At 47.1% G+C, this 26,316-nt stretch overlaps 1 protein-coding gene and 1 long non-coding RNA gene across 2 annotated transcripts in view; one reads left to right on the top strand and one right to left on the bottom strand.

Annotated features, from left to right (window-relative positions):
- The first annotated feature begins 1,245 nt into the window (after positions 1 to 1,245).
- Positions 1,246 to 5,327, top strand: LOC139803741 (uncharacterized). Its single transcript, XM_071760190.1, has 5 exons — positions 1,246 to 2,110; positions 2,253 to 2,393; positions 3,011 to 3,172; positions 3,379 to 3,468; positions 3,807 to 5,327. The coding sequence occupies exons 1-5, from the start codon at positions 2,039 to 2,041 to the stop codon at positions 5,325 to 5,327; spliced, it is 1,986 nt and encodes a 661-aa protein (XP_071616291.1). The 5' UTR covers positions 1,246 to 2,038.
- A 65-nt stretch (positions 5,328 to 5,392) lies between these two features.
- Positions 5,393 to 26,316, bottom strand: part of LOC139803582 (uncharacterized) — a 247,811-nt gene continuing 226,887 nt past the window's right edge. The window contains exon 2 of the long non-coding RNA XR_011729059.1: positions 5,393 to 5,552. This is a non-coding gene — a long non-coding RNA (uncharacterized lncRNA). The remainder of the gene's footprint in view (positions 5,553 to 26,316) is intronic.

Genomic DNA, 26,316 nt, shown 5'->3' with positions numbered 1-26,316 from the left:
AGCCTCAACACCCCCAGCTCCCTCAGCCCTTCCTCACAGGACTTGTGCTGGATCCCTTCACAGCCTCCTTGCTCTTCTCTGGACCTGCTCCAGCACCTCAATCTCCTTCCTGAGCTGAGGGGCCCAGAACTGGACACAGGACTCAAGCTGTGGCCTCCCCAGGGCTGAGCACAGGGGCAGAATCCCTTCCCTGGACCTGCTGGCCACGCTGTTCCTGAGCCATCCCAGGATGCCATTGGCCTTCTTGGCCACCTGGGCACACTGCTGCCTCCTCTTCAGCTTCCTGGCAATCCAGACTCCCAGCTCCCTTTCAGTCTGGCTGCTCTCCAGCCACTCTGTGCCCAGCCAGGAGGCAGAGGGACACCATGAAAAAACATTCAGGTTTTTCAGTGGACAGCCATGGGAAGAGTAATAAAAGGACTGGGAAAAGATGGTTAGTCCATGACTTCTTCCCTCTGCTTGCTGTGAGGATAGAAGTGTCTGACCTTGCCTGAGACTGTATTGAACCCCACAGGGACACACAGACACCCCACAAAGGTAAGTGAGGCCTTAATGACAGAAATTTCTGTGGGATTAGAAGAAAAGAAAAGTAAAGAAACAAAGTGCAACCTGAAGAATAAAAAGGCCAGACTTTTACTTGGTCTCCCTTGCTGTCTGAAGGTGCTTCAGACACTGACAAAGAAATGCCATGGGCAGGAATCCCTATCTCAGCTGTTTCTCAGAGAAACCTCAGAGGATACATAGAAGGAGATGGAGAAGGAAAGAAGACAAAGCAGCAGCACTAGGATTATTTTCCTTCCTTTTGCTCAAGAAGGATTTTTTAAATACAGGACCTGCCTTTCCTAACCCCGTGCTGGCTGGGTCTGATCCCTTGTCCATCCTGTAGGGTGCACTGAGGATGATTTGTTCCATAACCCTGCCAGGCACTGAGGTCAGGCTGATGGGCCTGGAGTTTCCTGGGTCCTCCTTCCGGCCCTTTTTGTGGATTGATGTGACATTCCCCAACTTCCCATCATCTGGGATGTCCCCAGTGAGCCAGGACTGTTGGTAGATGATAGAGAGAGGCTTGGTGAGTTCTTCTGCCAGCTCTCTCATCACCCTTGGGTGGATCCCATCTGGTCCCATAGACTTGTGGGGATCCAAGCAGCTCAGTAGGTCACTGACTGTGTCCTTCTGGATTACAGGGGGGCTGTTCAGATTCTTGTTTCTTTCTACAAGTCTCTTTCTTCAGTCTCTTCTCCCAGGCAGATATCAGTCAGACAGGAGGGAATGGGCTTCAGCTCTGCCAGGGGAGGTTTAGGTTGGATGTTAGGAGAAATTCTTTGCAGAGAGGGTGATCAGACATTGGGATGGGCTGCCCAGGGAGGGGGTGGATTCTCCATCCCTGGAGGTTTTTAAGCAGAGACTGAATGTGGCACTGAGTGCCATGGGCTGGGAACCACAGGGGGAGTGGATCAAGGGTTGGACTTGAGGGTCTCAGAGGTCCTTTCCAACCCAGATGGTTCTGTGATTCTGTGCCCTCTGCACATCTGCCTCTGCAGACACCTCCTTCCTCCACCCTCACTGAGCTCCTGAAGTTCTCTGTCAGCCTCAGTGGATTTCCTGGCAAGGCTGGCACCGTGCTGGTAACACCACAGCCTCTCCCAGCTGCCGTGCAGCCCTGAGACCCTTTCCATGCTCTTCACCAACACTGCTTGGCTTCACAGAATCACAGCGTGGTAGAGGTGGGAAGGGGCCTCTGGAGATGACCTCTCCAAGCCAGCTGAGCAAGAGTGGGTGCCCACAGGCCTGTCCAAAGGGGGCTCCAGACAGAACCCCCCCGGAACGGGCGGGTGGACAGCACCGGGTGATGTCAGAGCAAGGTGGTGACGTCACAGTGCAGCTACCTGGCAAGGCAGTGATGTGACCCTGGGCGGGGGCCATATATAGCCCCTGGCTGGAGCCCAACTGGGTGTTCCACAGCCAGGTGCCTCTGGAGCAAGAGGTGTCAGCACAGGATCACAGCTCGAGGAGAACTTCTAGCAGAAGGAGCCAAGCCATGGAGCGTTGTGTCCCTGCGAGCCTCCAAAAGGCTGAGCCACTGCTGAGCACAGCAGGAAGGAGGAGAGAGGTGAGCAATGGGGGGATGGAGAGGGCTCAGCCGGGGAGCCCGGGACACGGTGGGGGCTGCTGCGGGGCCAGAGGACAGACCCTGTCCTGACACTGCCACGCAGGAGCCTGACAAGTGGTTGTCTGTGTCTGTCTCTCCCTAGCTGGGGCCCAGAGGACAGAAGCCAGGAAGACAAATTACAGTGTCGATGACCCCTGAGCTGCTGAAGCTGCCACTGGGGGTCAAGTTCCCTGTGCCACCCAACTCCAAGCCTGTCTTCACCAGGGCAAAGCTGGGGGAAAAGGTAAAGGAAGCAGCAAGGGGTGGAAAAGCTTTCTTCTGTTATGGGCTCCCTGTCACTCAGAGAAGCCCCGTGGCCACCTGCACTGGGGAGTCCAGGGAAGCTCCTGGGTTCATTGTTCCGAGGGTCATGTCGGAGGACATGCCCATAGCAGTGCTCCAGGATGGCCAGAGCCAGGCTGGAGAAGAGGGTTGCTGTCAAGTCTTCCAACTACCTTGACCTTCCCAAGCAGGACAGCTTGGCACCTCTGGGCATCGCAGATCCCTTCTGCAATCCCAGTGAATTGCCAGAGGAAAAGACAAGGCTGTAGGCAACATCTCAGCTTAGCTCTGTGCAGGTGTTGTGCTGGGCTCAGCCCTCTCACCCCCTTCTACAGAAAACAGCTCCTGCTGCTCCCACCTGGTGCCACAGGAGTCGGAGCCACCAGAGGGGGGATGCAGGCTCAGGGTTTCTTCTCTGCTGGAGGGGCCGTGAAGCTCAGAGATGCTCCCCGTGGGTGGGAAGTAAGGCAGGAACTGGGCTGTGGCTGGGAGTTTGGAAGCGGCCCCCTGCTTGTGTGAGGAGCTCAGCAGTGCCTTTGTCTCTGCTGTTCTGGAACATTCTCTGAACATCTCTCCCAGCTTCACCGGCCCTCTGGTTACTTCAACCTCAGAGACCCATACTCTCACCTCCTGGGCATGGAGTACAACAGCCTGCATGACCCCCATCTGCAGGAGTACTACCACCGCAAGGACAACCTGGAGAAGCTGAAGAGAGAGGGCCGTGTCACCAGGGATGGCCAAGTAGGTTCGGACGCCGCGGGTCTGATCCAAAGGGATCCATCCATCCATCCATCCATCCATCCATCCATCCATCCATCCATCCCCGGGCGCAGAGGGAGGAGCAGCTCCCTCCCTGCCCCTCCCTGGGGCTGCTTCGGGAAGGCGTCTGTCTGTGTGGCGGGGGTGACAGGGCTGGGCTGATCCTCCCCTCGTCTCTCCTTCCACAGGTGGTCTGCACTCTGAAGGAGTTCAACGAGTACAGGCAGTACCTGACCACGCTCAGGCAGGAGGCAGAGCAGATGTCCCGGCAGGAAGAGGTGGGCAGAGCGGGTGTTGGCGGCCCCTGCCCGCCGCACGCTGCCGAGGGCTGCGGCTTCCCCGCTGCAGGCCGGGGAGGCGGTCAGGGCAGGGGGCAGGGCTGAGGGGGTGGGCCGGGCCTTGTGGCGCGGAAAGGAGCAACCGGCGGGAGCTGAGCACCGGCAGATGGGTGCTGGGCTGGGCAAAGCGGGCGGGAAGGGCCTGGCTCCGGCGGGGAGCCCTTCTCCTCTGCCCCGCTGGCCCGGCGGGAGCAGAGGCCTGGCCGGGACCCTCCTGGAGCCTCAGCACCCAGGGCCCTGAGCGCTTGGCCGAGCCACAACCTGGGGTCACCTTGCAGGAAAGGATTCGGCAACGCCTGGCCCAGTGGAAGGACGTCCGCAAAGCACTGGGAACCAGCAGTGCTTCTCACCTGGTGGAGCAGCTGCTCTACCCTCCCAAACGACCTGCACCCAGCAGCAAAAAGCCCTCCTCCAAATCAGGCCGAATCAGAAGGAGGAAAACAGCTCCGGAGAAGGGACAAACCTACGCCCAGCCTGAGTCGGGCCAGGAAGGTGCTGAGCTGCCCATCAGGCTCAGTCACGCTGCTGACTCGGAGAAGCAGCCAGAGCTCCCTGCAGAGAGCACACCCAAAGCTGCATTTGAAGAGCAACCTGCAGCAGAGCTGGGACAGGATGATGCTGAGCTGACCATCAGGCTCAGTCATGATGCTGAGTCCGAGCAGCAGCCAGAGCTCCCTGCAGAGAGCACACCCAAGGCTGCACGAGAAGAACAAACTGCAGCGGAGGCCCGGGTTGAAGAGGTGGCTGAGGCTGTGGTGAAGCAAGTGTTGGAGAGGGTGATGGATCCTCAGAACCAGCTCCGCTTTGTTCTGTGGAGGGCTGCCCTGGCCCTCAGAAGGAGACGCTGTGGCAGCACTGGGAAAGCATGGCTGCTGCAGGCTGCTCCTCTAGATGAGAAGCTGGCAGTGGCACTGGTGGCCAAAGAGCTTGTTGCCACCACGCTGGAGACCCTGAAGAGGAAGGGTTTGGTTTCCAGCATGTCTGAGGTGGGGCCAGGAGCCAGGCAGAAGGGGCAGCGGGTTTCTGGAGGAGCCACCCAAGCGGGCAAATCCAAGGAAGATAAATCGGGGCAAACTGAGATGTCAGCTTTTGACCAGGTGTCTTCACAGGCTTCCCTTGACCAACTCACCAGGGAAGCTGTTGACCATGTTTGCTCCACCCTGGAATCCCTGGTTGCCTCTGATATTGAAGAAGACCCAAGCTGCACATACGCTGAAATCCTGGAGTTTCCAAGGGGAAATCTCTCCAACAGACAGGCCCAGCCATCCCAGGCACCTTTCTCACAACCACCCCTGCCAGATACAAGCACTGCCAGCAGCTCACCATGGAAGCACAGGAATGCCAGAGGGAGCATCCCAGGTGCCATCTCTGGCGTTCAGCAGCACCGTGCAGAACCCACTGAGCGTGCCAGAGCCACTGTTCCTGAGGTGCTTGAAGCAGTGAGGAAGAAGTTGTTGGAGACTGAAGGGCAGGTGAAGCCAAAACCAACAGCCTCAAGCAGCTCCTTGGCCATTAGGTCCATGGCAAAACAGATTGTTGAGTCCGTATTAAAGCGGACCTCTCAGCCTAGGCCTGCACTCCCCACTGAACTGAAACCTTCAAGCCCTCTCCTAACACCACCCAACACACGAAAAGTCAGCTGTGCCTCCCAGGACACCATCCCCTCCCTGAGCACTCAGTTTTTCAGACAGCTCACCCCTCCTGTGGCTCTGAAGCCCCCTGCCCAGGCAGGAGTGCGGCAGAGAAGGCTCAGCATGAAGCTTATGCAAGGCAAGAGCCAGGACCCCCCAGCAGAATAGAACCTGTCAGCTGGGAGGGTTTGGCTCATTTCCTCAGTAGTAATAGAGGTGTAAAAGGAATAAAGAATAAGTATAGTTTATTTCTAAGATAAAGTAATAGAGGTGTAGAGGTGTAGCTGCCTGGTCAGCTTTCACCAGGCAGGAGGATCCTGACTTTTTAGAATAAAGAGTTTGTTGCCAAATGCTTGCTTGTGCCTCTCTCCATTCATAGAATCATAGAATCATCTGGGTTGGAAGGGACCTCAGAGATCACCAAGTCCAACCTTGATCCACTCCCCCCATGGTTCCCAGCCCATGGCACCGAGTGCCACATACAGGCTCTTTTTAAATATCTCCAGGGATGGAGAATCCACCCCTTCCCTGGGCAGCCCATTCCAGTTCCGTAAAGAAATTCTTTCTAATGTCCAACCTAATCCTCCCCTGGCACAACTTGAGACCTCTTGTGCCCTCTTGTCTTGCTGAGAGTTGCCTGGGAAAAGAGCCCAACCCCCCCTGGCTCCAACCTCCTTTCAGGGAGTTGGAGAGAGTGATGAGGTCTCCCCTGAGCCTCCTCTTCTCCAGCCTCAACACCCCCAGCTCCCTCAGCCTCTCTTCATAGGGTCTGTGCTTGAGTCCTTTCACCAGCCTGGTTGCCCTCCTTTGGACCTGCTCCAGCACCTCAATCTCCTTCCTGAGCTGAGGGGCCCAGAACTGGACACAGGACTCAAGCTGTGGCCTCCCCAGGGCTGAGCACAGGGGCAGAATCCCTTCCCTGGACCTGCTGGCCACGCTGTTCCTGAGCCAGCCCAGGATGCCATTGGCCTTCTTGGCCACCTGGGCACACTGCTGGCTCCTCTTCAGCTTCCTGGCAATCCAGACTCCCAGCTCCCTTTCTGCCACTCTGTGCCCAGCCTGGAGCTCCCCATGGGGTTGTTGTGGCCAAAGTGCAGGACCCGGCACTTGGAATGTTGAACCTCATCCCGCTGGGATCAGCCCAACTCTCCGGTCTGTCCAGGTCCCTCTGCAGAGCCCTCCTGCCTTCCAGCTGATCCACACTCCCCCCAGCTTAGTGTCATCTGCAAATTTGCTGATGATGGACTCAATCCCTTCATCTAAATCATCAATAAAGATATTAAACAGAACCGGGCCCAACACTGATCCCCGGGGGACACCACAGCCGCCAACTGGATCAGCACCATTCAGCACCACTCTCTGGGCCCGGCCCTCCAGCCAGTTCCTAACCCAGCACAGATGCCCCTGTCCAAGCTGTGGCCTGACAGCTTTTTCAGGAGAATGCTGTGGGAGACGGTGCCAAAGGCCTTGCTGAAGTCCAGGTAGAGCACATCCACAGCCTTCCCCTCATCCCCCAGGCAGTCCCCTGATGATAAAAGGAGCTCAGGTTGGTCAGGCAGGACCTGCCCTTCCTAAACCCTGCTGGCTGGGTCTGATCCCTTGTCCATCCTGCAGGTGCTGTGTGATTGCCCCCAGGATGATCTGCTCCATAACCCTGCCAGGCAATGAGGTCAGGCTGATGGGCCTGGAGTTTCCTGGGTCCTCCTTCCGGCCCTTTTTGTGGATTGGTGTGACATTCCCCAACTTCCCATCATCTGGGATGTCCCCGGTGAACCAGGAGGCAGAGGGACACCATGAAAAAACATTCAGGTTTTTCAGTGGACAGCCATGGGAAGAGTAATAAAAGGACTGGGAAAAGATGGTTAGTCCATGACTTCTTCCCTCTGCTTGCTGTGAGGATAGAAGTGTCTGACCTTGCCTGAGACTGTATTGAACCCCACAGGGACACACAGACACCCCACTGTAGCAAGACAAACCTCTTCTATGGATGCGGTGCTCCAAGGTCCAATCAGGCGTCCAAGCAGAATCTCAGGAGTGAGGCTCTGACCAGCCTGGATCGATGCTACTGCTCCAAAGGTGGCCAACCACTCTCTGGCTACGCCAGGTGTGAGCCTTTTATTGGCCCCCTAATCCTGCTCATGTGCAGTAGGGGCCTGCCCTGATTAGGCACAGGTGGGCTTAGCACAAGGTCATGCCCACTACCTGGCAATTAGTGCCACCTGGTTGCCTCATGTCACTACACCCCACAAAGGTAAGTGAGGCCTTAATGACAGAAATTTCTGTGGGATTAGAAGAAAAGAAGAGTAAAGAAACAAAGTGCAACCTGAAGAATAAAAAGGCCAGACTTTTACTTGGTCTCCCTTGCTGTCTGAAGGTGCTTCAGACACTGACAAAGAAATGCCATGGGCAGGAATCCCTATCTCAGCTGTTTCTCAGAGAAACCTCAGAGGATACATAGAAGGAGATGGAGAAGGAAAGAAGACAAAGCAGCAGCACTAGGATTATTTTCCTTCCTTTTGCTCAAGAAGGATTTTTTAAATTCCTTTTGCCCAGAGAAGCTGTGGCTGCCCCATCCTTGGCAGTGTTCCAGCCCAGGTTGGATGGGGCTTGGAGCACCCTGGGCTGTGGGAGGTGTCCCTGACCATGGCAGGGGTGGCACTGGATGAGCTTTAAGGTCCCTTCCAACCCAAACCAATGTGAGATTTTGTAATTCTATTGTTTCAAAATTCCCTCTTCTGACTGTTAACCATATTCAGATGCAGTTGAAATTTTATCTTTCCCCCTTTCTTGTTGTTTGAGCTTGGACATCTCCCACTCCCTGATTTACCACGTCCCAGATTTCAGGCCAAAATAATACCATTAAACAATAAGGGCTTGTCAGAAATCAAGCTTAGGACATCTGAGATCCAAATCTGACAAACTTTATCACAAGAAATAGTTATGGTACATGCACCTGAAAATCAGACTAAACCATCTGCTTCCTTACCAACTCTCCTTAGCTTAAAGATGTGAGCTGCAGGGATTTATTTGAGATAATTCTGATCTGCTGTTGGCACCTGCTCACAGGTTAAGAAGAGAGCATTACACTGGTTCACATGAGAAGTTGTTTTCTACACAGAGATAAGGATGTGTTCTAGGAAAAAGACATTCTCCCTGAAAGCCTCATTTTGGAGAGGAAAGAAATGTTGGCCTTCCTGGAGGTTTTCATTTCAGAAAACATTCCAAATCCTTGTGTGCTTTGTGCAGTAAAGAGAGAGTATCTGTTGCTCTTTAAATCTGGCAAACGTATGATTACCAAACAACCTGATCTGGGTTTTTAAAATTTGCTTTGCAATGATGAATTTCTGCTCAGGCTGCCTGTCTGGAAGAGAGGGAGTACAATCACTACCCCTTCCTTCTTCTATTCCTGCCCCAGCAAGTTAATGAAGAAACATCTTTTTTTCTTCCTTTGCTTTTCCCAGAGTCTTCAAAATGCAATTTATGAACAATAGGGCCAAGTCAATTGGAACATTTTGTTACCAGTGACAGAACATATTCCATGTTTTCTATTTTCACACAGAAAAGCTAAACTTTGTGCAATTTTTCATTTAAAAAAGAAGATAAATTAAAATAATCTACCTTCCTAGGGAGAAGGGAAGTAAAAGAAATGATGGCTACATCACAATTATACAAATATTTCACTTGTAATTGCTTTTTTTATGACCTGTTAACTTCTCCCAGATTGGAACTTCACAGACCCAACAAATGTCATGCTCATGATAGATGAGCATTGCTGAAGATCTACTGGGGAGAAGGCTGGCACATCCCCTTATGAAAACCAGAACATTACAGACCTTCCAGTCCCTGAGTGTTATTGTGCAGGGATCCTGGGACGTCCAGCGGCAGCCTCAGGGTGGACTCCACCTCTGCAGCATTTAGCAGAGTCAGGTAAAGATCCTCACCTTATGGACCCCCCCTGAGGACTCAATACAAAAAGGACATTGGGGTGTTGGAGCTGCCAGGGAAAGGCAGCAAAGCTGGGGAAGGGTTTGGAAAACATCCCCTGTGAGGAACAACTGAGGGTGTTGGGGCAGTGGATGCTGAGGAGAGATCCTATCACTCTTTAGGTACCTGAAAGGAGGTTGTAGAGAGAGTGGGATTGGTCTCTCCTCACTGGTGACAGAGGACAGGACAAGGGGAGATGTCCTCAAACTGTGTCAGGGGAGATTTAGGTTGGGTATCAGGAGAAACTTCTTTACAGAGAGGGTTGGTAAGCACTGGAACAGACTCCCCAGGGAGGTGGCTGAGTCTCCATCCCTGAATGTGTTTAAAAATCCCCTGGATGTGGTGCCTGGGGACATGGTTTAGTGGTGGTCATCAGGAATAGGGTAATAGGGTTAGGATGAGGTTGGACTCTGTGGTCTTCAAGGACTTTTCCAGCCTGAGCAATTCTGTGATTCTGTGATCTCAGCCTGCAGAAGCTCCAGAGCTCATGTACCCAGCTCACTTGCAGAGCAACCCACCCCAGGCCAGACCTTCAAGCCTGCCCTGTCTGTGTTTTGCATCACTCTCCATCAAAGCAGAGGCTTCAGCTTTGATAATAACTTCTATTAAGATGCTCATTTGCCTTCCAAATGCTGTGATGATTGTAGAGCCTTCAGGAACAAGAGTATCTACTTGCTGCTGAAACAATGCTTAAAGATCTATGATTTCATTATGATATTTGAGGTGGTTTTTTGTCCTTAGAATATCAGACTTTGCAGATGGATAATTATATTAACATAGCTATATTAAGCTCCTTACTTCAGGTACAGGTTCTTATTCACATAACTCTTCTCTCCATAGCAGTAACCACAGCTTTTCCCCCCTCTCCTTCACCCCAAATTCTCTGATTTTAATTTTGAAGCTGTGACCATTTCCCATAAGAGAAAGAATCTGAGGAGATTTTCTTGTCCTTTTTCATTAGCTCAGATAAGACAGAGAGAAGACAGAAAAGAAATTACCAGCTCAGAAGTGCAGCCAAGACATAAAAATCAGGGACTGATTTCCGTACAGTGGGATGCAATCTTTGCTCCAGAAGGGAGAAACCCTTTGGAATGATGAAGCCAACACCCAGCTTCCTCCTCTGTGTGCTCAGGAGGACTGGTGTGTTTTAAAAATGGTTGATTCAGAACTAAATCTGATCCATAGGTCACATAAAACAAGATTTTACAATTAAAAGCACACAAAATAATTGTATACATCCTATTTCAGACTGAAAGTTTTCCCTCTGGTTTTCCAGTTAGATGATTGGAGACATTTATCTCCTGATGTGTTCAAGCAATGTAAAAGAGGTTTCTTTTCCTTAAGATGCTGATAAATGACAGATGCCACAAACCCAGGGCTGAGACTGAGATCCCCACAAAACCCAACAACTGCCTTCACATTTAGGAGTCAATGCTCAGGGGTGTCCTCCCAGTTAGAAACCAGGCTTCAAAAATCAAGACCCAACTTCACAATAATCAACACAAACAACTTAGGGAACACATCCTTACAGCAAAGAGGAATTTTCATTTGGCAGGGGCAGGATGACACTTTACAACAAGTTGAAGCTGGACTACCCAGAAAAAATACCAACAAAAGATCCTGCCCTTGGAAAGGAGCCCCTTGCACTTTTTTAGTGTCACTATTGCACTTTTTTAGATGTGCAATAAAAAAAAATTCATCACCTGAAGATTTTAAGCCCCCAAGGCACTCAGATGGCTGAGGAGCAAAGTGCTTTACATGGCAGACACAGCTCTGGTCTGGGTTGGTTTGGTTCAGGAGTATGGTGCCCTTTTTAAATGTCTGTGAAAAAAGAGAATTCAGATCCTCTTTAAAAATCCCAAAACAACCCAAAGCAAACAAGCAAAAAAAAAAAAAAAAAAAAAAAAAAAAAAAAATTCTTAGCCATCAGAAGGGCAGAAAAGCCTGAAACCAAGACATAAAAATGCAGAAAAGGGTTGGAATCTAGAAGAAAATATCCAATGTCCTTTAAATCTTGCTTTCACCGAGATTAATGAGAATTCATTTTTTGGACCGTAGAAGTTGCTCCTAGTTACCCAATATTAATAAAACAGAGTCAGACCTGTTAAAGAATGAAATGGTTCCCAGAGGGTTGATTCTGGGTAGAGACCATGGAATTTTTTTCAAAAGTAGATATTTTAGCAATAGAAACAGATGTTGCAGCTTCTGGAAAAAGAGATGCTATTTCCTACAGTTATGAAGCTGCTGAAAAAAGGGTAACTTGGGGCAAGAAAAGGGACTAAATTATACCTTGACTTTATAGGAAGAACAGCATCCCATGACTACCAGGGTGAAATCTCTGCACATGACCAGAACTTCTGTAGGAACCACAGAACCCCAGACTGGTTTGGGTTGGAGGGACCTTAAAACTTACCTTGTGCCACCTCTGCCATGGGCAGGGACACCTCCCACCAGCCCAGGGTGCTCCAAGCCCCATCCAACCTGGGGATAATAAATAAGAGAGAATCCATCAGCTCAGCTGAGAGAGGAATTCAGGCTCTGCTGAGCACTGAGTGCCCTGGGCTGCCTTGCTCTGGCTCAGACTCTGCAGTCTGGAATGGGAATTATTTTGGGATTATTAAGGGGGGAATTATACTAAGATATATAGCAGTGCAGTATTGTTTTCACCTGAGTATAGGCTAAGGAACTAGTGTCATATAAAGCTGTACAAATTAAGTTGAAGGACTGCTGACACATTCTGTGGCCACACTCCTGGCAAGCTTGCCCTTTCTGCCAAATTTTCTGTGCCCACATGGTGAACCAAATGTTGTGGCTTTAGCAGGAAGCACAAAAGACATGATGATTCCAGATGCCTTTTTTTTGACTGTAGTTACATCTCAGAGCTAATCCTATCCAACTTTCTTTGCTGCCCATCCCCAGTAACTTCACTTAAGCCCAATTAATTTCATCTCAAACACTCTGTGATAAAGAAATTCCCTCTCACCTCAGAGCATGGTATTTTCAGACAGCATCAGTGTTTTGAGTACATGTGAAAAGAGCCCATTTTTCCATACGCAAGCCAGGCAGTGTCTAAAGGCAGAAGACACCAGATATATCAATCACAGCACATTAGAAGTATCCCAGACCACCATCTCCTGTAGCAGTTCTCTGGAAAAAGGAAAGGCAATTTACTGCTCATTATAAATGTATTGAAGGAGGTGTCATCGGTTTGGCTACTTGGAATCAGTCTTCAGGGCAGTATTATAATCTGGGAAGGAGCCAACAGGCTGAAAATAAATGTCAAAAATAAAGAAAAACACCCTCAAAAACTTTCAAAAGCAAGAGGCATGAACTGCTCAGGAACAAAGCTTCAAGCTTTCTGGCTAGAGGTCTTCTGCAGGTGGCAGAGTTTTCTTTTTGTTGCTAAAAGCACCAAACACTGACACCCTGGCTAAATGAAGCACTGCACCACAATGTCTTGGATGCTCTCAAGATAAGCAGCCAGACTGTCCCCACCAAGGGGACGTCCTTCAGGAAGGACATCTCAAAGGAGCCTAAAGCAGGATGCTTCAAGAGGAGTGATCTGTGTCCCTGGAGAACACAGCTTGGAGGGGACAGACCCAGCAGAGCAGAGCAGAGCAGGACATAAGTGTCAGGGTTTAACACTGGGCTGGCAATTAAAAACCCAATAACAGCTGCTCTGTATTAATCCCCCTCCCCTCCCTGATAAAGAAAGGAGAGGGAATAAGGGAGAGAGACTGATGGGCTGGAAACTAAACTACACAGCTTTAATGAAACAGGAATGATAAATAGGAAAAATTACTAAATATATACAAATACACAGAAAACCAATACAATGTTCCTCCCTCCTTTCCCCCGTAACTCTCACATCAGCACCAAGGCTGCAGGGCAGCCCTGGGACAGTCCAGGTTGGAGTCCTGGGGTCAGCAGCAGCTGGAGGCAGAACACACAGATCCGGGCTGGAATGGATCAGGAGCACAGGCAGAGGAAGGGATGGAATCCTCCCAGGATGCTGAAGCAAACAGGGACAGGGGAAGAAAGGGAAGCAGGAAGGGCAGGAAACTGGAAGCAGGAAGGGGTTTGACCCTTGTGATCCCTCAAATTTATATGAGTATGAGGTGTATGGGATGGAATACTCTGTTTGGTCAATTTTGGCCATTTATCTTGTCTGTTCCTCCCCAGAGGAGGCTGCAGGTGGGACCTCTTTACTCCTCTTGGAGGGCAAAATGTTCCTCAGAGCTGAGCAGTGTCCCTGGTTCTGCACACCAGTCTCCAGCAGTAACTATAAACATGGAGTTATCAGTCCCAGGAGCAGACACTGACTGAGAAACTTCTGTTCATTTCAGCAAGTGCAGCTGCTTGTGAGAGACTGAGCTGAAAGCAAAAGACAGAAAATCACCTTTATCCTCACCCAAACCAGGACAATAAGAGAAGGCTCCCTCCTGACACATAAATTGGACCATCATGAAGTTGGATTTTGACTTGATTCCCAGTTCTCTTGATTGTGAGCATTTCATAACCAGAGAATTATCCTCATGGAACAGAGAGCAATTTTCTTCCTGGCAAGCATAGTTCTGCAAATCAATTCTTATTACAGCAGAAGTTATGTTATGTTTCGACTTGAGAGAAGAAACAGCCCAAAAATCCCAACCAAGCCCCCAGGCCTCCATCACACTGTGGTTTAAACCACTTCATCCTGACAAACTACAGCTGGGCTGGTGGCAGCAGAGGGACTGTGAAGATGGGATTAGCAAATGCTCATTGCTTAATTCTCTTTTTGAGATCAAAGTCTGAACTACAGAAGAGAAGAGGGGAGAGGGGAGAGGGGAGAGGGGAGAAGGGAGAAGGGAGAAGGGAGAAGGGAGAAGGGAGAAGGGAGAAGGGAGAAGGGAGAAGGGAGAAGGGAGAAGGGAGAAGGGAGAAGGGAGAAGGGAGAAGGGAGAAGGGAGAAGGGAGAAGGGAGAAGGGAGAAGGGAGAAGGGAGAAGGGAGAAGAGAGAAGAGAGAAGAGAGAAGAGAAGAGAAGAGAAGAGAAGAGAAGAGAAGAGAAGAGAAGAGAAGAGAAGAGAAGAGAAGAGAAGAGAAGAGAAGAGAAGAGAAGAGAAGAGAAGAGAAGAGAAGAGAAAAGAGAGAAGAGATTGAGAAGAGAAGAGATTGAGAGCCAGGGCGTCTCCCATTCCCAGACCATCTTCTCACCGCCCCATGGGGCTGAGGTGTTTTGGAAATGCTCCTTGGGCACTGCTGGAGTTAAAGTGAGATGGAAATTCAGACTTAGAAGTTGTCCCATGGGTGATGCTGAGAGACCTGAAGCTTTCCAAGGGACAGAAACCTGACCTAAAGCACCTGAGAGTGTCACAGCCTGGACACTGCCAGATGCTCTCTGTTATTCCCACTTTCATCCCTGAGGGAGGAAGGGAATGAGGGAGAGAGGCTTTCAAGTTGAAAAACCTTGAGTAGGCAGGAGGTGACCTGTCTGGGAATGCTTCTCCAGGGAGAAAACAAGGAGGAGCTGCCCCATCCTCTCCTCCATGGGCTCAGCTGCTCCTCATTACAGCTGCCACATCCAGAGGTTGGCAGCTGCTCAGGGTTTTCCAGGCAGGGATTTTCTATCCTGGTCCTCTCCAGCCAGGACAGGGAGAGGCCCCTCCAGCTGCAGGTTAACAGCAGCTCTTGGTTAGGCTTGGGCAGAGCCCCCACCACTGTGGCTGAGCCAAATCCCTCACATTTCAGCTGCCACCATTTCATTACAGTCCCTCTGGTTATCCTCCCCTCCAGGAAAGCCAAATCAGAGACCTTTCAAAAAAACCCAAACACATCAGGAACTCTTCCCGTTTTTAAGGCAGAAGGCTTCATGAATGGTATCAACCTTCCTGTCCTCCTCAACCAAAGATTTGGAGAGGAGAAACTACTGGAAAACATGAGAAGGTTTCAGGGTTTGCTTGTCTGCATAGCCATGTGCCAGGGAATCAGGGACAACAAAAGCAGCACTGCTTTCCCAGCACTCACAGTTTCCAAATGAGAGATTCCTCGCCAGATCTCCCAAAATCTCTTTTTTCCACAGGGAGGCTCTGCACTGTGTCACTTCCAGATGTTGTCCCACTCTGGGACATGTCCTACTGTGGCACATCTACAAGCAGATGTTTCTCTTCATGCTGTTGCCTATAAAAATTTTGCCTTCAGCAGAAATCTGTTTAGGCAGGATTTTTGAAGTTCAAAGAACCACTTTATTTCTCCTTCAGCATTGTGAATTTCCATCATGGAGAAGCAGAGAACCATAAATTCTTCTCCCTCAATTCATGCTTCACAGACAATACTCTATTTACCACTCAGACCACTGTGGAATTTCACTACAAAACTGACCAGGAGTTTACATTTTCACTCTATAAAATTACAATAGATAATCAAGCTCAAAAATGTATGTTTAAAAAAAAAAAAACAAACCAACAAAAAACAGTAATTTCTCTTTTACTGAATAAGCACACGAAGCAGCAGAGGACTGTTCTGTCAAGCCAAGCTCAGCTAAACAATACAGGACTAATTTTATTGTTTGTATGCTATTATCTTGATCCTGCAGAGTCCTTTTTAAGGTAGATCCTATATTCCTATCTCCATGAAGAACAGTTACTTTCAAAATTTTATTAAAAACAAGTCTTGCTTTACTTCAGTATGCAGTTTATTTCACTCCCTTCCATCTATTTCTATTATTTCTGAAGTTAATACTAATCAGACACGCCATGTTCATTAAATTCAGCAAGTATTTCCTACAGAACATAATTTTTTTCACCAGAAATATAAATGGTATTGAGTGTTTCTTATTTTGCTATTTCTGCATATTATTTTGTTATTTCTTCTCACTAAAATCTACAAGATAAATAAACAGCTGCAATAAGTGATTTGGCTGTTATTTATAAATGACAACATTTATCATTCTTAACTATTCAGATGGTTGTTTCATATGTGGGAAAATATTGCAATCTATCAAACTGCCATTTTTGCAGAACAGTAATCCTGAAAGTTGAGGCATAAACCCAAGGCACTATTTCATACAATCAAAGCTATGTTTTTTAAAAGATAATTTTGCAAATACTGAGAATCTGCTGGGCTGAGGTTCCAGTCCCTGCAGACCCAGAGGTGGATAAATGATGGATTGAAATCCCCTCAGACTGCTCCTCTGAGTGAAACACAGACAAATCTCCAGATACTCAGTTCTGATGTCACTGCATTGGCTCTGGGATCTAAAGAGTTAAAGAGTTGGTTTCATGCAGTCAGAGAGCAAGGCACAGGCACATTTCCTCCCAACCCAGAGATTCAGATGCTGAGCTGGCCCTGGGGCAGCCCCAGATGAGATGCAGGAGCATCCCCTGCATCCAGAGGATGCTGAACAAACACACAAATCCTCTGGGTTCAAGGAGTGCATTCGTGTCTTCACCCAGACAGGACACTTCCACCTGGCAGAGCTCACTTTTAAGGTCTGATGTCCTGTGAACTCATACAGACACCTTGATATTACAGAATCAAACAAGTTTGGGGTTGGAAAAGCCCCTCAAGTTCACCAGATCCCACCATTCCCCCAGCACTGCCAAGGCCACCCCTGCCCCACATCCCTCAGCACCACAGCTCCAATATAATTGTGTTGTGTGAAAGGAGAGAGAAAAAATATATAGCTTGTGGAGAGATTGCACCTTATACAGTCAGAATTAAAGCATTTCTAAAAAAAAAAGAACCCTGAGGTTTTTTTGAAATAGCCTCCAGGACAAAGGCATGTCAGTGCCCTTTGCTGATTAATTTTTCTTCTAATGTAGGATTCAAGAGGCGTGTTTGTTAAATATACAACCAATTCCCCAGGGGAGATTTCCTGCATAATCCCTGTCACAGGAAGCAGAAATAATCAGGGGGTTCAGGAAAATGTGAGGAGGCTGCAGCTGCTTTGGGCCAGGCTATATGCTGGCCAGATGTTCAGCTTGGTAAAAAACAGATAAACTGAAATAACAGCATAAAAAGCAGGGAAAATACTGAAAAGGAAGAAAAATTACATGGTTTCCCCTTCAAATGAAATAAGGATTTTTCATGGTTACATTTCCAAATTAAACCTCAGCTGAACTCTAAGTCCAGCATTTGCTGTTCTTAGGTCTCTCTCACCAGCAAGTAATAAAAGTAAAAATCAGTTTTGTAGCTAGATAATAGGGAATATTTTTATCTACTTCCAGCTATTAAAGATTTCATGGCCAAGAGTCTGCACAGCCACAAAAACTGAAGAAAAAGACCCTCTAAATTTCTTCTTCTTATTCATTCACAGTTATTCTTTTTTTTTTTTTTTTTTTTTTTTAAGGTCCCATGCTTTATTTGCATTTATTTGCTTCAAGTTATTGCCCCATTTCCTTCATTTCCTCCTTGAGAACACTGGAAGGACTGGATTGCCCCTGTGATACCTTCTGGGCTCAGAGAAAGCCCATGCCCTGCCCTCAGCCCAGCTGCCATTCCAGTAGCAAAACTAAAAACCCACAATTTTTGCAGGCAGTGAAAATGAGGAGGTGGTTGTTTTTTTAAGGCTGCATAATGTCTGTTCATGCTTAATGCAAAGTGCCTTTCAAATAAAGGCAGAGCTGCAGAACAGGAAATGGAACAGGGGACCCTGTCCTGGGTGCAGAAAGACCCCAGCCAGGCTGGCAGAAGCAGAATTTGACCAAAATGTCATCCCCAGCCCCAAATTTCCCCCCAGGGAAGCAGGAGAGCAGCCTGGGCTGGGGGTTGGATATTGATGATTCTTAAGGCTCCTTCCCACCCAACCCCCTCTGTGATCCCATGATAAATGTCTTTGGGGTTTCCTTTCTGATCCTGCTGTGCCCAGGCTGATGCTGCAGGACCAGGATGCAGTTTTTACAGCAGTTTTTATCCTTCCTTCCTTCCCTTTGGGGGTTTAGTGTTCAGCAGAAGAAACCTTTAGACAGGCCTTGAACCCCCAGTCACCCCAAGGAAATCCAAGGATGCAGCAGGATTGGATTCACTTGACTTGCAGGGAATTTTCTTGCAATGAGAGAAGCCAGACCTGCCAGTCAGTGCTTCCCAGAACATCCTCTTCACCCACATACCTGGGGTGAGTAAATTATTTGTTATTTAAGTGAATGTTCTACTTTTCTTCACAAAGTATTCATACACTTTTTTTTTTTTTCCTAAATCCCAACAAAATATTTCAGGAAGATACAGTCCCAGCAAGAGCTGTAGCTGTGCTATGGGTTTCTTTAGGAAGCTAAAATGGAAATGCAGAGGCCAGAGAAATCTGTGGTCCAAACCCTCTGCTCATGTGTGCATGAACAGACACTGTCAGGTCCCTTAAAACCTGGAGCACCAGTCAGACGAAACATGAAGCATAGCAAAAATAGTGAAATAAAAGACTAATATATTAAAGAGGAATGAACAAGCTTCATGGAGATGAAAATATTACTGCCTGCAGCTCCCCTTCATGGGCAAGACTGTTCTCTCCTTGCTTTTCAAATGTAGAGTTTCCTCTCATACTGGTTTAAAATTCTTTGTATTATAGGAGAAAAATAAGTGTTTTTTTTTCACTGGGGAGAGTTAAATCTCATTTTCTCTGTTAGAAGAGGTGTCATTGAATGTTAGATGATTTTGTAAATCATTTCCCCAAATTTTATGTTGCCTCCTTCCAGCATCAGCAACTCTTATTTTTAACTGTTATACAATGGATATATTCTGATTTACAACAGATATATTTATGATGTTCAGAAAATTCTGAAACCTGTAAACAGACTGGTGGCATTAAACAGGACCAGATGTTCACTGGGGGAGTCCTGAATATTTGAAGAGTTTAATAAATAGGTCTCCAAATGCAATGCTTGGTTTCACGTGCACAGTTTTGTGGCTCTTGCACAAACACTGAAGAGGTTTTCTGATTTAAGATTAATGTTAGCAACTTTCCAAGAGTGTTTACTCTCTTTATTGAAGGGGGATGAGAAGCTCATATAATTTTTTTGTACGGCAGTGAGATCAACAATCCAGTGACTAAATTTTAAATGGAAAAAAAGAACAGGGAGGGAGAGGGAAGAAAGAAGAAAGAAAACGTGGTAATGCTGCTTTTTTGAGATGCCTTTTCCCTTCTCTTTCAAAGTCCCTTTCAACAAAAATGTTCTGGTTGATCAGAAAACCTACAGTAGCCCCAGGGAGAACTGTCTGAGACAAGAGGTTGCTGCACCAGACAGAAATGTGGGAGCATTCATTGAATATTCCTGGGTAAAATGTTTTTCTAGGTTTAGTTAGAAAGTAGAACACTGAAAATCCATTTAGGAGGTGTCAAAGCACCAACAGGACAACCTGCTCCAGTGCTGCAAGCAAATCACTATGGTGAAAAAAACAGTGACTGCAACATGAGTAAGGAAAGCTGTGAATGGGGAATGTCAATGAGCTCTTCCATTAAAATAGGATTTTTCCTTTCATGCCTTGGTCACAACTATCATTAGGGCTTGCAATTTCAAATGCAAACACTTGGATGTAAAATCCTGAAGCATTTCCCAAACCTCATTTTCTATCAAGAGTTTGGCTGCAGGCAGGGCATAGACCCTGATGGTCTGTGGTGAGGGTAACAAAAACCCCTTCCCTAAAAAAATTCACAGCCACAAAAAATATCAGAAAGCTGGAGAACCTTCTCTGGGAGTTGGGGGTGTTCAGCCTGGAGAAGAGAAGGGAGCAATGGGGAGACCTTAGAGCACCTCCCAGTGCCTGAAGGGGCTCCAGGAAAGCTGGGGAGGGACTTGGGACAAGGGCCTGGAGGGATGGGATGAGGGGGAATGGCTCTAAGGTGAAAGAGGGGAGATTGAGATGAGATATTAGGAAGCAATTCTTTGTTGTGAGGGTGCTGAGCCCCTGTCCCAGGGTGCCCAGAGAAGCTGTGGCTGCCCCATCCCTGGCAGTGTTCCAGCCCAGGTTGGATGGGGCTTGGAGCACCCTGGGCTGTGGGAGGTGTCCCTGACCATGGCAGGGGTGGCACTGGGGGAGCTTTAAGGTCCCTCCCAACCCAAACCTGTCTGGGATTTGAACTCCCAAGAACCTGTCAGGGATGGGATCAGACCTGAATCAGATGTGACAAGTTGCATACCTAGAAAACTTTACTCTAGGTTTATGTCACCATTGCCTTTCTTCCCTGGATTATCCCTAGGGCTTGGCTCTGCCTGTTTGCTTTTGCTTTCTTTTATTCTTCAGGTAGGTGAAAAAACTTGTAACTAAGGACATATCCTCCCAAGCTTTATCACTGATTTCTATAAAAGCAGAGCAAGCCTACTAAATCTATAACACCAATTTTAAGTACTCAGCCTCCAGCTAAACCCCTTCCTGATTAAGTATGAAAGATTCCTTTTTTTTTTTTTTTTATATCTTCGTGGGTGATTGCCCTTACTATATAAACATCATGAAATGTGGGATGAATTATTTTAGGTTTTTTTCAATCAATACTTTACCCAGTATTGTTCCAATTCAAAAGTTTTGACTTTTTCATTATTTATACAGTCACAGTATTTCTCCTCTGAGAAATAAAGTATTTAAATTACAAAGCAAAAACGTGTCTCATGTTGGCCACAGAGTTCTGAAAATCAGAGCAACAAGTACAGAAATAAGGTCAAATCTGTCTGAAAGACAGATCATTGCAAGAGTAAAAGAAAACTGGTGTTATGAATTCCATAGCAAGGAAAAGGGAAAATAATTGCATTATGAATTATGCATAACGAAGCTGTGATAATAATTGCACATCCCCATGGTGGGGGGGAGCTGGCAGGACTGAAACTGCAAACACAGCAGGAAACCCAGTCCTGCCCTGCGAGCACGTGGGGATGGTGGCAGCCCAAGGGTTGGCATCCTTCTGAACTGGTGTGGTTCCAGTGACCAAATGTAACTCTGCTCTTCATCAGACTCTGCTCAAAAGCATCCATCAGCTCAATTTCACCTGCATCATTCACACACATCACTCCTCCAAATGCTGAGCTCTCCCCAGATCTTGTCTGGTACTTATCACAGAAACAATTCCATGTACAGCACTGCCAGACCCAGCACCAGATCATAGAATCATAGAATCAGCTGGGTTGGAAGGGACCTCTGAGACCCTCAAGTCCAACCTTGATCCACTCCCCCCGTGGTTCCCAGCCCATGGCACTGAGTGCCACATCCAGGCTCTTTTAAATATCTCCAGGGATGAAGAATCCACTACTTCCCTGGGCAGCCCATTCCAATGGCTGATCACCCTCTCCAGAAAGAAATTCTTTCTAATGTCCAACCTAAACCTCCCCTGGCACAACTTGAGACCTCTTGTGCCCTCTTGTCTTGCTGAGAGTTGCCTGGGAAAAGAGCCCAACCCCCCCTGGCTCCAACCTCTTTTCAGGGAGTTGGAGAGAGTGATGAGGTCTCCCCTGAGCCTCCTCTTCTCCAGCCTCAACACCCCCAGCTCCCTCAGCCCTTCCTCACAGGACTTGTGCTGGATCCCTTCCCAGCCTCCTTGCTCTTCTCTGGACCTGCTCCAGCACCTCAATCTCCTTCCTGAGCTGAGGGGCCCAGAACTGGACACAGGACTCGAGGTGTGAGATGGGCCAGGGAAGAAGAAGGGTCCCAAACTGCTTCCCACTGATTCCTCCCAAGCCTGGTGTCCATCAGGTGGCATTGCTGAGGTTCCTCTCACATCTCTCCCCATACAAAAGGAAGAACCAGATCAGACCTAAGCTGTTTAACCACGGGGTCTGTTGTCAGGAGGGATCAGGACCTTCTCATATTTAAGAGCAAGAGGAACCTCACAGAGGGACAAGAGCCCTTCTGCAGGGAACACTTTTACAGCTGACTGTTAAAATCACATCCTATCATGATGTTTCTGACACCTCACTACTTTTTCATAATTATTTTCACACATTTTCCCATGTATGAATAAGGATTTGTTTGCCTGTAACAATCTGTTCCTTTTCTTTAAATAGTAGCTGCAAGTTACTACTCTGATGCTTTATTAAAATATTTTTGTTACTTGCCAGTAATTTCATATTTGCATTCCCAGAACTCACCGTATGAGAAAAATACACAGGTTGCTAATCAGAAAAAGTCTGATGTTACATGTCACTGAGCTGAATTGATTCAGAAAGCTAGTAAGAGTTTTGAGGCATGGAAACACAGAAATTTTATTTTGCTTATGCAGATTTCCCAGCCTCACACCTTGCTGCCTCTGAGGACACTTCTCAGCTTAGAAGTGAGCAGCCTGCTCGTGGGATTTCCCCAATAGTTTCCTCAGATTGTCCCAGCAGATAAATTTAGGTCACCTGCTCAGAGCAGCACAAAGCTCCTTCCTTCTCGAGCCAGTGACAGGCTTGTAAAAAACAGCGGCTTTTATCTAAGCTTTCTTGTTCATATATTAGGAAAAAACCCAACACCACCCGAAGCCAAGCTGCAAAGGGTTCCAGAATAGCAATGGTTTTCCAATAAAGGGATTTGCAACCAAAAAGAAAAAATAAAATTAGAATTCTCACTCTGCATCAATGCAGCAAAACAAGGACGGATTTGGGTGCTCTCTGAGACCCAAACTGGACTTCAAAATCCAAGAGAAGCTATGGAGAGGAATCTGCTCTCACAGACCCATAAAAGACATCAAATCCTATTGCAAGGAAGCAGGAGGAAGGTAAAAAATATGATCTGTAAATATCCAAACTATTGGATGGATTTTGCAGATAGGTGCTCACTGACCCTTGTCTGGGTGACAAAGAGACCACATGTGGGAGAAAAACTTCTCATCCCAGGGCTGATGCAACCAAGAACTTCTGCCCAGAGATGTGCATGGGAGGAGGGGACCGGGTGGGCAGGAAAGGGTCAGAGAATTCCACAGTGGAATGGGTTGGGAGGAGGAAAGAGTGAGGAGACAGAAGAAAAGGAGATGGAGGACATGAAAAAATGGAGGGAACTGGCAGAAAGCAGAAAGGATAATAAAAAATAAAATCAGGTGGATAAAAGACAGAAAAGAAAGCCTGAAAACACAGCCAGAAGAGGAAAGGAGACAGAAAAGGAAATGTGGCAAAACAAATGTCATAAAGGAGAATGGTGATGAGAGGACAGAAGTGGAAGAAAAGACAAGATGTGTCAGCTGTGGAAAGAGGAGGGAATAAGGGGAGAAAAGGCATGGCAAAATAAATACATTTCTTTTTTTGTAATCTTACAGCCCTAGAGAAGACAATGAGAAAAGAGGAAGGGAAATGAAACACTGAGCAAGATCAGAGAAGGGAAAGTCACACAAATGGGGAGCCACACCAAATTTTTCACAGTTCTGTGACAGCCAGAGCTACAACCCCAACCCAGCTCCTGCATCGTGTCTGACAACCTCACCGTGCTCCCCAGTGACAGCTGAGTCTCATTGCAAAGTAGCTCAGAACAAATCCCTGGGATTTCTTTCTTTTTAATTGAGAAAATTGATTACATCCCATAAATGGCTGCAGCAGAACAAGATGTAAATTTGGTACCTCAGGGCTGGAATAAAAGCTAAGAGCAGAATGTGGCTCCCATTCAGATAACAGCAGTGTCTGAAAAGTACATTTTTTATTTTTTTTTTAATGGGAAATGGAGTAATTTATTGTTTCCTTTCAGATAAGAAAAAAAAGAAAAACAAAGCAAAAACACAGAACATTCAGAACTTGAACACTTGCAATAGAGAAAGAGCAGCATTTTCCAAAGACAGCAAAGTGCTGGTGCTGTCATCAATATCCTTCCAGTTGGGGAACTTGGGTAGTAAATGTCAATTTCAACAACCAAGAAGATTCCATTGCTGTAAAATCCAACATCTCTTGTGCTGAGTGTCCTGCTTCAGATTTCTCAGCCATCAGAAGTGGAGCAACACAAGCAAGTGAAAAACATCTGTTCTTTCACAAGCCTCAGAAGTATTTTATGACCATGTCTTCCTCCTCTGCTTCTAGATTTCTTCTCCAAGCTACTTGGGGCACCACACCTTTTCTTTGCTGGTGGTGTTCATCCCCATCTGGCCTCTCAGACACCTCAGGCACATTTAGATGACTCACAGAAGACACTTTTTTTGCCCATATTTCTCTTTGCTGGACAAACCTTTCCTTTGTGCAGGAGCCCTGAGTGCTCCAGGACCCAAGCTGAGACCCTGGGTGCCTTTGTGGGGAAGCAGAGCCCAGCCCTGTGCCTTTCCTGCTGCAGGACCTGCATCCCCTGTTGATTTTTGATTTCTGGCTCTTCCACTGACATTGAACATCACAGTTCCTGAAAACCCTTTGGTGTTCACACTATTTGTCTGTGACAGCAGCTGAATTCAGACTGGATTCAGTCTCTTCAGTCGATGTCACAAGCTCAGGTGGGGTTATCCATGCACTCTTCCAATCCCATGGACTCACTGCATTCCAGTTCTGCATTCAAGGGATTACCACAGAATGGTCCAAAGCAGGCAGGAACTGCCCCAGGGATCCCAACCTGCCCTGGCACAGGTCATTAGCAGGGAATCATGGAATCACTAAGGCTGGCAAAGACCTCTAAGATCATCAGGTCCAACCATCAACCCAGCACCAACCACTGAACTGTCCTGAAGTGCTACATCCACATATTTTTTAACACCTCTGAGCATATTGTGTGTATTTAACAAACAACTATTTGTGCATCATCACCTGGCTGAGCCCTGGAACACTTCTGTTTGCAAAGCACTGAGGCCTGGCCCCAAGTGGCCAAGTTTCACATTAAAAACTTCATTTCATATCAAAAACATCACATCTTTGAGCTACTACTGCCATGTGAGAGCAGCACGGACCTCAGCAAAGGATGTAAGAGTGTTTAAAGGCTTAGTTACCTCTTTCATTGTGCAAGGATGTAAATACTAAATTCCTACATATTTCATACATAAATTCCTCTTTGAAAGAACTTTGAAATTTTCATTGGAAAATACCAGGGCAGAGAATGAGGAAAAAAAAAAAAAAAGGTGTGTCTCTTTAAATTTCCTAGTGAAGAGAGACATCTTGGATGCAGAAGGTTATCTTTGATTTATAAAATTACACAATTTGAAGTAAAAGGTGTTATCTCCCCCTTTTCACCCTGGTGGGGTTTTTATTAAGTTGTCCAAATCCACAGAAGTGCTATAAGTTCACTGCAGTAGTAACACTCCTTAGCCCTCTTTGCATAGTGATATAATGTGGCTATAATTAATTTGTTGTCTGGAAAGTTCATTTTGGCCAAAATTTCTTCTCCAGTTCTAATTACTTCTTTGCAAATCTGCAATTGTGGCACTCTGACTAAAGTAAAACAACTTCAGAATTCTGCTGCAGCAAAAAGACAACTTTGAATGGGGAAATTCACAAGCCCAGAGTGAATTTTAATGTTTGAACAACTTCCTTCACTTCAATATGTTACCTTTATCCCAAGCACAACGTGATGTGTTCTTTGTCCCCTCACTGCTCAGATCTGTGTCAAATCCTGTTTGATTTCCATGCTCATTGTTCTGTTTCACTGGGGCAGATGAGAACTGAAGCAGGAACACTGGAGAAATAAAGCCCCATTAGGAAAATGGAGAAAAAGTTTTATAGGAGGAGAGAACCTAAATGAAAAAAATAAAAATCAACCTAACTATGGAATGAAGATACAGTCCTGCTAGCAATAGGATTTTGCTTGGGAACCAGTCATCAAAAACAGGACAACCACAAGGGCACAGGATTTCAAACCAAGCAAATATGGTCCCAGTAAGTGAAGAATTGGGACCATTTACTAGGAACACACAGCCCCTTAGCTCCCTCTCTGAAGGAATCTGTGATTAAATAGGTGGAAACTCTTACCTTGGGATTACCTTCGTCAGCCTAAACTACCACCTATTTCTCAGCCATGGAGAATCAAAAAAAAAAAAAAAAAAAAAAAAAAAGAGAAAAAATAGGTAATTTTTCCATTGCAGGAATAGTCCTGAGACTAAAATAAAACTTCTTAGAAATTGTTGATCACACAGAGAGATGTGGAGGGGCTGCAGATCTGTTTCCTGACAGGGACGTTTTCCCCCCCATCATCTTTTTTCATGCAAACTCTTGAGGCTGTTGAACCAAATTGATCACTCAGCTTCCAAGAAACCAAGTGACACTTTTTCACTTATTCCAATCTAAAACTTTTGGTGCCCTGGGCTGCAAGCCCAAGCCATCACCTCAGAGGCAAAAGAGCTCAACAGT

Source organism: Heliangelus exortis, chromosome 16 (assembly GCF_036169615.1).
Source record: "Heliangelus exortis chromosome 16, bHelExo1.hap1, whole genome shotgun sequence".
NCBI lineage: Eukaryota > Metazoa > Chordata > Aves > Apodiformes > Trochilidae > Heliangelus > Heliangelus exortis.
This window is presented reverse-complemented; position numbering and strand designations above follow the sequence as displayed.